The 13051-nt window shown below is 44.1% G+C and overlaps 1 protein-coding gene across 7 annotated transcripts in view; it reads right to left on the bottom strand.

The window, feature by feature from the left end:
• DPF3 (double PHD fingers 3) overlaps positions 1 to 13051 on the bottom strand; it is a 167264-nt gene that overhangs the window by 91528 nt on the left and 62685 nt on the right. For all 7 annotated transcript variants that reach the window (XR_008577371.1, XR_008577370.1, XR_008577372.1 and 4 more), the window contains exon 2: positions 854 to 1014. Coding sequence is in view for 4 of the 7 variants with exons in the window: in XM_054827528.1 (XP_054683503.1) it covers positions 854 to 1014 (161 nt within the window). In the remaining 3 variants the exon portion in view is untranslated. The remainder of the gene's footprint in view (positions 1 to 853; positions 1015 to 13051) is intronic.

The raw sequence follows: 13051 nt of genomic DNA, 5'->3' as shown, positions 1-13051 counted from the left end.
CTCTGGTCTGCACAGGAAAAAAAAAAAAAAAAAAAAGAAACCCAGTTTTGGTGCTGTCAAAAAATCCATTCCATGAGCTAATGGTAGGTCAGATACTGAGCCACACACCAGCAAAACTCCCACTAGGGTTCAGGAGGACTTCTGTCTGAGTAACATCTCCAGTCTTTGAACTGGTGACTGTCCTTTGCCTTTCAAACAAGGATTTCAGATGGATTTACTCTAACAAAGGAAAGACTGACCAAAGTCTACAAAAATAACAGTGTTCTTTTCCCTTGAGCTTCACTGAGCTTTGGAACAGGCATTAGCCGAAGCTCTTTAAGGACATACACCAACTTCTTTCTGTGCCTGAGGAAACTGTGGCTCCAGAACTGATATTCAAGTAACTTGTCCAAAGCAGAACCAGGAGTTATAGGTATATTTCTAACCATCAGAACAACGTTCATTCCAATAACTGGGCTCTCCTTGGCTTTATATCCTTCCCAATATAATTCCTTATTTTCAGCATTCATCTGAGAAACTCCCACCTCCACCTCTCCACCCTGAAGATAATTCCAGTCCTGCTTAGAGCAGGGCGTTGTATCTTCTGCTACAGCCTGGGATCAATAGCATTAAAAGAGCTACAAGGATGCAGCCTTAGAAACTACCATGTCAGGCACTTCTTTGGGTAGAGAGAATAATTAGGATGAGCTCTCTGCAGTTACCAAAGGAAAACCCCCGCAGGCACAGAGGTTTAGGCAGCTTCTCTTCTGTGTGGCCTGTAGCAGGTTTGAGCTCCTATTAATTAAACCCCACGAGGGCTCAGTGGCCAGCCCTCCATACATGCACATGCATGCACAGACACAACGCTACCAACCTGGTCCCCTGTGCCTCTTCTCCATCCAGATGTAGCAGTTGTTCTGAGCTACCCCAGTTTGCGAATCCAGGAAGGGAAGGCGGACGCTTCGCTCAGCACACAGCCGAGAGTTGTAGCTGCGACAGTGCTCAATTGCTTCTTTGTAGAACTGGTCCCCGAGTCTGCCAAAAGAGACAGGGCAGAGAGTAAGAAAGGTTGCACTGCTCCCTCAGACAAGACTAGGAAAAAGAGGGCATAATGTCGGTTTAGAAATGGACAAGCAGAAAAACTTTCCCTGAAGACATGCTAAGCTTGTCGGCACGAGACACTGCTGAAGCAGATCGTGCAGGAAGTGCCTCCACTCAGGAACTGGACACAGATCTTTTCAGTAGTGGCATAGCTACTGAATGAGCAAATGATGCAACCGCGCTGGCCCATGACCCTGGGTCAGGCAACATATACACCACGGTGATCTCATTCTATTGTTCCTCTTCCCCCATAGTTTGTCCAGCCAATTTGGCAAACCAGTCTTTTCAATCCTATGTTACAGCAACTCCTGCAGTGTATTTTGAGCAGCCAGAAAGCCAGCCAAGTTTAGAAGAACTTCACTCCAGCATTTGTGGTGTCAGAGAGCCCATAAGAGCAAAGGCCATAGTCCTCATATTGTGTGTTTCTGAGGCATAAAAACACACCCCTTAACTAGGGCCATGTCTGTAATGGTCAGATGAGACATTTTGTCATAACCTTTCCAGAGCTTTCCATAGTCAAGCCTGATAAATAACTATTTGTTCAAAAATTCTGTAGAATCTTCAGCTTCCCTTGAGAAAGGTTTAAAAACCCTGCCTGCTGGAGATTGCCACAATCCTCCCTCCAAATTTTTCTACACAGGGAAAAGCATCAAAGTAGAGCTACCCTAAGGACACAAAGCAGCTGCCATGCTGGAGCATTGCAAAGTAGGTGGGCCACACTGCTGAACCTCATTCTTGATCTATTGTCAAGGTGAAATTTAGTCGTGACATGAATAGCTAGGAAAAATACCTATTAGGGGTAAGTTCGTTAGAAAATAGGAGTAGAGTGATACATAGCATAACTTCCTATGACTCTGATATTCATTAGTGTGCAAAAAGAGTATAGCATGCACAGCAAGGGAGCCGAAGGGATGCACGCACAGAGATAAAAGAGGCTTCCTTTCCTGGTCTATTAGTTGTTTTCCCCACTACCCTCTTGCGTAGGCACAATTGGCATTTTAAAAGTACACTCCTTTTGCACACCTCTGAATACCTAATCAGTGCAAATTGCTCTGTTTTACCATCTGTGTCTTTTAAGTCACTTCTCGGTTGCTCCTTATGACTTCCATGGGACCCATACTCTTTTCCCCTGGGCTGTACTGGCTCAATATCCTCTCGCTGACAGGGGCCAGCAGCAGAGGCTCGGAGAAGAACACAAGAGCGGGGCAAATACAGAACAAAGCGCCTCTAGTTCTCCCTTCCCACTTCCCCAAGTTCCAGGTTACCCAATGGTGGGGATATTATGTTTAATAGACCTTGATGAATCTTTCTTCCATGAATTTATCCGACCAACTCTTCCACCCACTTATCTTTTTCATACCTAAAATGTTGTGGGGCAATGAGTTCCACAGCTGAAATATGATTCATGTAAAAAAAAAGCATTTTCTTATGCTTGCTTTAAGCCATATCTCAATTATTTACAATTACAAGTCTGTAAGTCTCTCACAAAGATTCCACCAGGTCATTTCTCTAATGAGCAGAGGGTATCCAGCATGCCAAGCCCCTGGATGTGGAACGAGCACCGTGGCTGGGTGCTGGAGCCCACCAGCTTCCTGCTGCCCTCTGCCACTCGTATTTCAGCCGCTGCATTTCAGTGTCCCCAAGGGAGAGAAGGGGCAGTCCTCCACCAGCAGGAATTACACACAGGAGTCAGTACACCCTACGGAGACTTTCTAAGGGTTGCTCAGCGGTTTCGTGCAGCAGCGGACACCTGTGTGAATGTGGTGGCTCACAGCCTTGTCCCTCGCCCGCTGGCCACCAGCCCGTGGGCAGTAGCCGGTGCGGGTACCTTTGCAGGGCTGCTGAAGCAGAGAGCTCTCTGGACTGCACAAGTGAGCAGAGGGCAGAGCCGTGGGCAGAGCGCGTACAGCGGGATCCCTCCGGACACCAAATCCACCGCAATGACCTCAAACCCCTTTTTCCATAAAAAGGCGGGGGGAGGAGGAAAGGGGAGCAGAGTAGAAAGGAAAAGATAAGCTCCACTACTATACAAAGAATGTGACTAGGAAGAAATGAAAGCTTATTAAAAGCTGTAATTAAAGTTGTACACTTGTGTAATCAAAGTCAGTAACAAGGAGACTCCAGCTGATCAAAGATTAACAGCTCTTTCCACAAACACTTGAGCTTCCACAGAGCTATGTCAGATTCCCCCTATATGAAGCCAGTGATGCTCACTAACTCCGAGGAGTTTACTGGAAGGAAGACCAGAGCTGTGTGACAACAAACTGCCACCACTGCATAGGTTTTCTTTACGCTAAAATTTACTCCAGTCATTAGAATATGCATACCACAAAGCATCCGTATTAACAAAAACAACACATCACAGCAACCCAGATATAGGATCTGTCTGGAGATCACCTCAATTTCCACCTTCTTCTAAGACTGAAAATAACTATAAATCATAGCATGTTAAATATTTGGCTTTAAATGACATGGTCAAGTAGGGTGTAAGATTAAATTTCAGATTTTTCTGAGGCGAAAAGGGGTTTTGAGATCCTAATGGCAGAGAAGCTACCAACTTAATGGATCAAATTCACTCTTGACACAATCTTGTAATCTAGCTGTTTCATTGCATTTATTTTAAAGATTTTAAATATGCATCCATTGCCTTAAAGAAAAATAATAATTTAGGAGAAGCATTTAGTCACATCCATACTTCAAGAAAGCTTGCCTTGGCTCCACTACAGCAAGCATGATCAAAAACCCCAGCCCCTAAGTATTCACTGGATAGGTATTCAGGTACTGGGACCTTGAGGGCTCTACCTGACTTTAATTATAAATGGATTGTTTTTAAAAAGAGACAAATAATCAAATATAGGAAAGTAAAGAAACAACATTTTCTTATCACAGTCATATCTCAGTGGAAAACACCTTCCCTGCAACTACTTTTGGGTGATTGGTTGTTTTATTTTACCATTAGTCTTCACTGGAGTGCCTCTGACTTGTTCCAAAATTTTTTTTAAGAAACTTTAAACTTAAGAGTTTTTTTTTCCTTTGTTTTCAGTGCTACATATCCAAACACAGCATATTTTATCTTATGCAGGAAAACCAGAAAGTATTATTAGAATCGGGGCAAAAAAGGGAAAGTACGGTCCTATTGTGCTCATCACTGTGGAGTCACGGAGGTGGGACAAATCCCAGCCCTCTCCCAGGAGGTTTACAATGGAGCTGGAGAACAAACAAGGGTGGGAATAAGACTGGAGAGCACATGAGCTCAAATGAAACTCAAACAGATTGGCTGAGTTTGAGCAAGCAAGATACACGAAGAGAAAAAAAAAAAATGGTCAAATTAATAGTAAAAAGTGTATCATATGTCAGAAAGATTAATTATCTGATGTTACATGCTTCATAGTTTTCCCAAGCTGTGTTGCTATGGAAGACTTACACTTCATGTCCTGAAAAAAAAAATCTGTAAAAACTATGGGGAATTTCTGCATTATTTTTATGAAAAGTATGTATGAGTCAGTGCTGTGCTGTGGCTGACTGCAAGAGTCGATTCTTCCCTTTGGACACGGGAGTGAAAGGTCACACAGACTTGTCTAGATTGATATTAATGACACAAAATCATCAGCATATGCATAGATTTCAAAGATGCTGGGGAAAAAAAAAATCAAGGAGCAGACATGAACAACTGCTGGCCAAGGCAGACAGATCATATTGAATGCAGCACAACTGGAAATACAGAATAAAGTTGTCAGCACACTGCAAAAAGCACGCAGCCCCTCAGTGCGGGGCCACAGGTGAAATCCCAGATGCCTGGGACAGACGGGCTGGTGACACTGCTGGCATACGCACAGGCTTTGCATTTACATTCCAGCCCGAGGACACTAAAATAACCCGGTTCCGGCTGACTAATAAAAGCTCCCTGGCTTGGAAAAGAACAACCTATGCTACCCCAATCTTCTGCAAGGCTGCATAGGAGGGGTATATGCCTACTAGGAGTTAGGGGCTCTTTTTTGGTGAAAAAGGGCGAGACTGAAACTAAAGAGCAGGCTCGGAGCAGCAGAAGTGCAGTGTGAACGGGGAGGTGAGCACTCTGAAAGCACCACCAGCCCCGTGGGTCCTGGGACAGCGATGTGGGGCTGCTGCGATTCTATGCAGCCTTGCAGGTAGTCACTGGCATGAGAGCATGCACCACGATGGAGGATCAGACCCTGTGACTTTCATGAGGTCACTGTCCTTTTAAGTGTTAAGAAACTGACGTTTTCTATCACGGAATCAGGTCAGCTAATAACAAAGTCAGCAAAGAACAACCCTTCCCTTCTCTCAACCTTTGCCTGCCTGCTCTAACCAGACCATAGGATTTCTGAGCAGACTCCGACTTACTACTTTTCTGTACAGCACCTAGTGCCATGACTCCTCTGTCTAGGCATGCCTTAAACGAAACAAACCAACAAGAACTGGCCTGGCTTATAAGCCCGTAAGTTAGCAACAAGGACCAAGAGCCTGGCTTCACTCCAGGTGCTTCAGGACGTTTGTTTCTCTGCTGACAAGGGATCCTGAGGGGCCCTGAAAGCAGCGGAGCAGCTCTCCACCACTACTTGCCAGCCCATCCTGCAAAGCCTCAGCTATTGGAGTGCGGTTACACCTTTTACAAAAGCTACAAAATGGGCAGGATCTAGCACACCCCTCCTGCAGTGCCTATCACGTTTCAGGTTAGGATCCAGAGAAGGAGAGTGCTCACTGAAGACAGATAACCAGCCAAGCTCAACTATCATTACAGGTCCACATCACCCCTGGAAAACTTGTATAACAAAGAACCAGTCCTCCTTAAGTGTAGCTTTTAAATTTCCACCAGATCTTTTGAGTATGAATCCAGATTGTCTCCAGTTCCTGAGGCCAGGCCCCTTTCTAGTCATTTTCCTCTAAAATCATGCTCACTACATGACTAGGCAAGTAAAAAGCTGATAGCACAGAAAGAAATGACTAATCACGTAACAGAAAGCAACAGACTTTTTCCTTCTGAAGTTTGCAATGGTGCCCAGCCATGATCAAAAATGTGGGACTTGCTCTCCTCAAGACCATGGAGTTTTCACTTACTGTACTCTTAGCCTCTAGTCTTATATTTTAGATCATTTGATACTGTGAGGATCACTGAGGACAACTGGAAAAGACATTTTAAATCAGAAATTGTTCTTCAGCAGCACTGCCATCCAGTTTCAAGCTGGGCAAGATCAGAGAAGTGGTAGGAAACAAGTGATGCAACATGGGTTCAGAAGATACTCTGCAATCTCCTTTTGGAGACATCCATGAATGAGTCTGGAAACGAAGCACCAGTGGGGTCTCCAGACTTCTCACAAAGATGGACAGAGACTAAGAAAGCATGCAGATGCTACCTGAGCTATCATCTGCCTGCAACACCGCAGACCAAGAGGTACAGCTTAACCAACAGCTTGTCTTGTCAAGTGCTAAGAGAACTGCACTGAGCTGGCTACACTCGTTCCTTTCCAGCAGATCCCAGGAGGCCCCTGACAGGCGGCTGCTCCTCCTCTCCATCAGCCTTGACATGAAGAACGCCACAGGGCTCAATTCTTCCACCACTTCTATTTAATATCTATGCAAAAACCTCCAGGGAGTATGATGAAGTATATGGACAGCAATGCCAGCCATTACATTGATGACACGCAGCTTTATGTATCTTTTTTCCCTCATGCAGACGGCACTCTCCCAAACCTCTCAGCACTGAAAGCAAGGGTAGCATGGCTGACAGAGGCTGAAGCCAGAAGAAATAGTAATGAGGCTGGCTGGAAGTGGGAAACGTTACAAACTATGAGCTAACGTTGTTTGTTTATGATTCAAAGACAGACTCTAATGTGGACAATCTAATAGACACAATCATCAAAAGGGCCTTCCTCTCTCTCTCTCTCTCTCCAGTCAGCATAATTCTCTTTTCAAGCAGTGGTGTGGCCATGCTCATGCGTGTTTTTCACATCGGGGCTGGCCTACTATGACTCTCTACCCTAGACTAGAGATAAGCAACAAAGACAGAGCTAGTTACAAAAATGTGGTACTGACCCTATCACAAAGCAAGCCAAAGAGATCAGCAGTCCCCTGCCTGTCCTCATCCCTTTTCCTCATGCACTCTGAAACACCACTGGTTTCACAAAGGGCACAGTGGGCTAAGTTCAAGCTGCTTGAACAGCTGCTTCTCCTTTCTAGACCTGGAACAGCAGATGCAACTGGAAACCTGTGCTTGACAGAGCCCAGTATCACCAGACTCCTGCAGCGCCTTCAGACAGCTGATCCCCAGCTCCAGAGCATCTTCCCAGAAGAGATAAAGCATGCTGCTCTGCTCATCCTCACACTACATTACAGGATGCTAACACAACATTTATCAAAAGATCGCGGCAAAAGAAAATATGACCTATTCAAGAGTATCAGACCACTACTAAGCATTAAACAACAAAGGACTGGCTGGGCCCCTCCTTTGGCTGTACTCTCTGGAACTTCTAGTCTATACGCAGCTCCTAAATGCTACAATCATGCACCCTTTGTGACTGCAGAGAGTTCGGATACCGAGACTCAACAGAAATACAGAATGGCTTTCCTGACGTTAGGTGAAGCGTAACAGATTGCTCAAAATCCTACCACAAGCTCCAAGGGCAAGCCAGAAAGTGCAGGAATGTGCAGATTCAGTTTTCTCATTACGGTCAGTTGCGTCTGTCCCTACACGACATCTTCTAATGATGTAAGGGGTGTGAACGTGAGCAAAGGCAAAACAGGATTTCCAGATGGGCTCCAGAATGACTCAAACTTTCTGGGCTTTCAGTTTTTTAACATAAACTTGGCAGCTTTGTAAAGACCCACAAACACACGTCTATCCTTGACTCTCTGAGACTCTCCAAGAGCCAGAGTCATTGAGACATCTATTTCATTTCTAAACATATTGAATAATTTCACCTGATGCATAAAGAGAGGCCTGTATAACTTTCCCCAGCATGGGAGTCAGAGCAAAAAAAATGGCCAGCAGAACTGTTTCAGTGGTTGATAGAGCACACAAATCAGACCACAAAGCAGTATACAGTTGCAAGCAGAGACAGTGTTGCTGGAGCGACAATGATCAAAGGCTAAATGAAAGGAAAAGCTTGCAAGGAGAGTTGATGCCTTTCATTGGAAGAGCTCATACAGCCGGGTCAAAACAGACAAACTTTCAAGCATTTGTTCAAAAGTATTGTGCCAGGTGCATAGACTGTGGTGCAAGAGATTAGGAGCCATCAGAGAGCTGATGACAAGTTCCTGAGTCAGCACTGGCACAGCCCAGACATTACAGTAGTCAAGAAGATGCCCTGAGCTACGAGTCTTGGTTGAATCCTAGATCAGTGAAAAAGTAATGTGAGATTTTCCGGCACCCTCCTCCAAGCACCCAGCACTAGCTCAGCCCCTATGTGTAGAAGGGCAAAGGAATCCCCTCTTGGCAGGTATTTGTCAGCAGACTTCCCCTGGAGGGTTGGAAATCCCTACTGGATATCTGTGGCCCGAATCGACAGGTTTCTCACTGCTTGAATCACGGTGTGATGCTGAATCATAACAGAGAACCCGGCCTCACAGAGTGAGCTAAATTCACTACTCTGAAAACAGTCTTAGATGGTAATTTAATCTAATGTGAAACTACAGGTATCATCTCATGCAAAAAATCTATGTCTGAAGAAAAATGACAAAAGGTAGGCATAGCTTACAATTTGGGGAAAATTGATCTGATTAGCCCCATCGTCACAAGTATTGTGGAAGTATGAGAGCTCTGCCAGCACTTCCATTTAAAGAAAACAAACAGCAGCACAAATTATTACTGCCAAGAAAAGTGTGGTACATCAGGGTATTTCGCTGACAGCAGCCTTCAGGCCAAATCTGGCTTTCAGGGTCAAGACCTGCTACCATCTTTGTGCAGAAGGACGAGAGCTGGAGGTGTTCCTCTTCCTGCAGCTGAGCATGGCCCAGCACAGGGTCTGCAGCAACATTCCCAGCTCTCAAAGCCAAAAAGGTGGGATCGCTATGCCCACCTTACTCAGCAGTTAACATACTGAGTTGTTGGCTAGATACAACAGGTATCTGTGTATGGTACAAGATGATGTGTGCTTAGATGAGGTATTTCAGAAGATTAATTTTTCCACCCTGTTCAAATATACTGGACTGTGAGTAATTATACTATGGCGCTTGTGGTAATTTGTTCACTTGTCCTCTTACTTTTCCTCCATTTACACGGAGAGGTAACAGCAGCAGTTTCCATGCCACACACCAGGCTATCTAAGGTGTTTCCATAGACAGACATTGCATACAACCTCTATTAGACTCAGCACAGTGACCAATTAGGTTAATCTCAGAGGCAGACTCCTTGGGGATATCTCAGAGCATCTATTCTTTCTCAGGCCAGGGTTTTCATTTTAAAGAGATGCAGCATCATCCAATTAAATGAACAACAGGTGCGAAAGGTAATAACCTAGACCTCTTTTGTATCTGAAGACAGAACTCAGAATTCAGCTTGGTCCTAACCTCCCCCCAAAAGGTCAAAAATTCTCTCCAATTACTAAAGGAATGAACTAATGAAAACTTCAGCAACAATATTAGATTGGACATGACAACATCCAAGAGAATATTTTTATATATATTTTTAAAGAAGCATCTCAAGCTGCTGGGGCTTGGGGTCACCAGAAGTCTGTTCGGCTTAGTGCAATCATAGCCTTAGGGGCCAGATGTAGTCAAAGATAAAGTCTATCCATTCAACTCCCTCAGTCCTGATTTCCCACAGTGGACCTATCTTTTGCATTCCTACATCCAGGAGAAAGGTAGATTAGTAAAAAGCGTAATCTATCACCCAAGCTGGCACCGAGAAGCCAGCAAACCAGAGTTCTACAAATGACTCTGCCACGACTTCCTTTGTAGCTTTAACAGTTCCCCTGCAGAACACGGGTAACACCCTACATTTACCTCGCTAATAAATCGTGTGCATTACTTTAAGCACTGTCTATACTAAAAGACGCTCAGATCATAAGCAGACATCCTCTCCTAGCTCTAGCTGTGCTGGCTAAAAATATCACCCGTTCCCTCCTACCCTGCTGCTTTTCACTGCTTGTCTCCTACAGCTTACTGCTCCCACACCTCCCGCCAGTTGCAATACTTGCGCGAGTGCTCCCTGATCTACTTCAGGCCAGGCCATTTGATCTGTTTGCGCAAACCCAGCTGACATTGCCTGGAGGAGCTGAGGGTGAGCTCACAAAACCCCTTCTGCCACCAGCGGTAGTCTCCAGCAGTACAACCAGCTTGGGTTTGTCTTCAAGTAGCACACTTGCTCGTTTGCAATGGGAAAAAGCCTGTCCACACCAGCAGTGGCGACAGCCGTGTCACTCGGTCAGCACAGCCCTCCCAGGACACACAGCATATACAAATGGAAGGAGTTTTTCCCTACCACCACAGTTACATCATCGGCCCAAATGACATCAGCTAAGCTGACAAGAGCATTCCTTTCCATGTGTCTTTATGTATCTCATCTTTCATGAAGCCATGTATCTCCATCAGATCTCAGCAGTCAGTGAGATGGCAGGAGAGAGCATGAGGGTTTTGCATGCTTTTAGCCATGTCAGAGTCGCAACTGTGCAAGATCTACAGCATGGTCCTGGTCTGAATGATCTCTGTTAGCCCTCTTAGAAGTTCCCAGGCTGGGATTTCCCCTGCACCTTGTGCAGTTATTAAGTAGACAATTATACTGTGCCATTCAATCCAGATGGCAGAATGTGGAAGAGATTGAAATAAACATGCAAGTAGAAGAGTAGTTGAAATGTTCCTAAATGGCAGGCAAGTTTCCCCACTGCACAGAACTTTAATTACATTAATATTTTAGGTACTTCCTGTCCTTTGACTAGAGTTAGTGAGCTCACATTTTTCTGCTGATTTACCTCTTTTTTAAGAACCTTGTATCTCCTGCTGCAAAGGAAATCCCGCTACAGGAAACAATCCATTTGGCTCAGGTGAAAATGATCACACAAATAGCAAAGCAGAGATTTATATAGATCTAGAATAAAACCACATAATTATTAGAGTTTACTTTGCCTCTGAGGTCAGCCTTGGGAAAAAAAAATCAGCTATAGCCAATACTTCAAAGATAAAGTTACTAATCTTGAATGGGTAGCACTTTCAGTTCCTCAGTCACGATATGTATGACAAATAGAATACACTTGTAAGAAAACACAAAAATCTACTCTACCCAGTCAATAATTATTAACCACACAAAACACTTACAGTGGGAAATCATATTTTCTGTTTTCTACAAAGTTATCTTAAGCCTAGATAATTAAGGTTATGTTTCTTTGAGTTATTATTTCTCTTGACTACACAGGAACAATCGTTCTGTTACTTGTATAATTCTACTGACCTCAGCAGACGTACAGCAGGGATATACTTGACTCATGCTACATAGGGGAATTCCCAAGAGGACTGTGAATTATATTTCCTTTTCTTACCTCTTTCCCCCAGTTCTACCCGCAAATGGAAGTAGGGCAGATTACGGGCATTCCTCTGCTGAAGTATCATTATTACTCCTCAAAAAGGAACGGTAGAAGTTAGAAGACGTGAAACAGATGCGTCCTCCAACACATCATCTCACAGTTCCCTCAGCATAAAGAACGCCCTGTATTGAAAGCACACTTGAACTAACTCAAAGGTCTAGGCACAGGATCTTCTGCACCTGGAGCACATCCCATGGGAGCAGAGAAAACCATCATTGCAAATACTTTAACTCCAAAGAGTGATGTTTCAAACACCTGTGTCCTTGTTTCTATAGATACTTATGCAGCATATAAGAGGAACCATTTGATAAAGTCAAGAAAAAGCACTTGCCACAACTAGCTTTCAGAAACTCAAAATGTGATGGTGGTTCCCCTATACACCAACTTTCCTTGCACGTGTTTTTCTGGCTTGCCTCCTGTTCTCAGCACCGCTTTAACTCAAATATCAGATTGAGGTGGTTATTACTGTAGAACAGTTAAAGCAAATAGAAAAGCCTTGTAATTCACTTAGCAATTAGCAAAGCTCGCAGAAATGTATTGCTGTGATTATCACTGTGCAATAAAGAACCTCTCTTCTGCTCAAACTTACTCTTTTGGCAAGTTTTGCTATTCTTAAAGGCTCCGGTTGTTTAACACATATCCCAATCATGCTAGGGCAGATCTCAGATCCATTTTTGGCCCCGTGTGTTCACTGAGGTCTTGAAAGGCTCGTGATGAAACCCTGCCTGTGACCAAGCATCAGGTCCCAGTTCAGCAAAGCACCTCATTGAGTGTGGAGGTCCCCTTCAATTCAAAGTTAGGCAGATACTTGAATGTCTTGCTGAACAGACAGCACATGCTTTGGTGCACTTTTAAAATGAGGTCTTAGAAGCAGGTACACATAGGCAAGCCTGTTCAGGTCAGTTTATCACGTTTTCCTAGCTGGAACTAGCCAGAGCTAACACATTACTTCCATTTTCTTTCTGGGATGTAATACACTGCAGTAGTTAAAGCTATCGGTCACAAAAGTGTAATCTAGGGATCATGAGACAGTCGTTAATCAATCAACCAGTGGAAACAGGAGCTGGATAGATATTATTATCTCTACATTACAGATGAGACACAGAGTTTGCATAACAAAGCCATAGAGAAAGAGAAGGCACTCTTCTTATTTCCCAGTTTTGCTCCATCTTTTCGTCTGAATTTTGTTTTCTCACTGTTCCAGACTTCTTTCCCCAGCTGCAATACAGCAATTTTCTTCATTCAGAGGCAAAGCTGACTCCATGTCATCCCTGAAAGCTAGTTGAAGCTCTTCTATAGAAAAATCAGTTAAAGAAATAAAAGAGCAATCTCTCTTTTTTCCAGACATGCTGTAAAAGCTACCTGAACACTGCAGTGACAATGACAATGACAAGAAAAGACAATGACTAAACAAGAATTTGGACATGGAACTAAAC

This window comes from Grus americana, chromosome 5 (assembly GCF_028858705.1).
Source record: "Grus americana isolate bGruAme1 chromosome 5, bGruAme1.mat, whole genome shotgun sequence".
Taxonomy (NCBI): domain Eukaryota; kingdom Metazoa; phylum Chordata; class Aves; order Gruiformes; family Gruidae; genus Grus; species Grus americana.
This window is presented reverse-complemented; position numbering and strand designations above follow the sequence as displayed.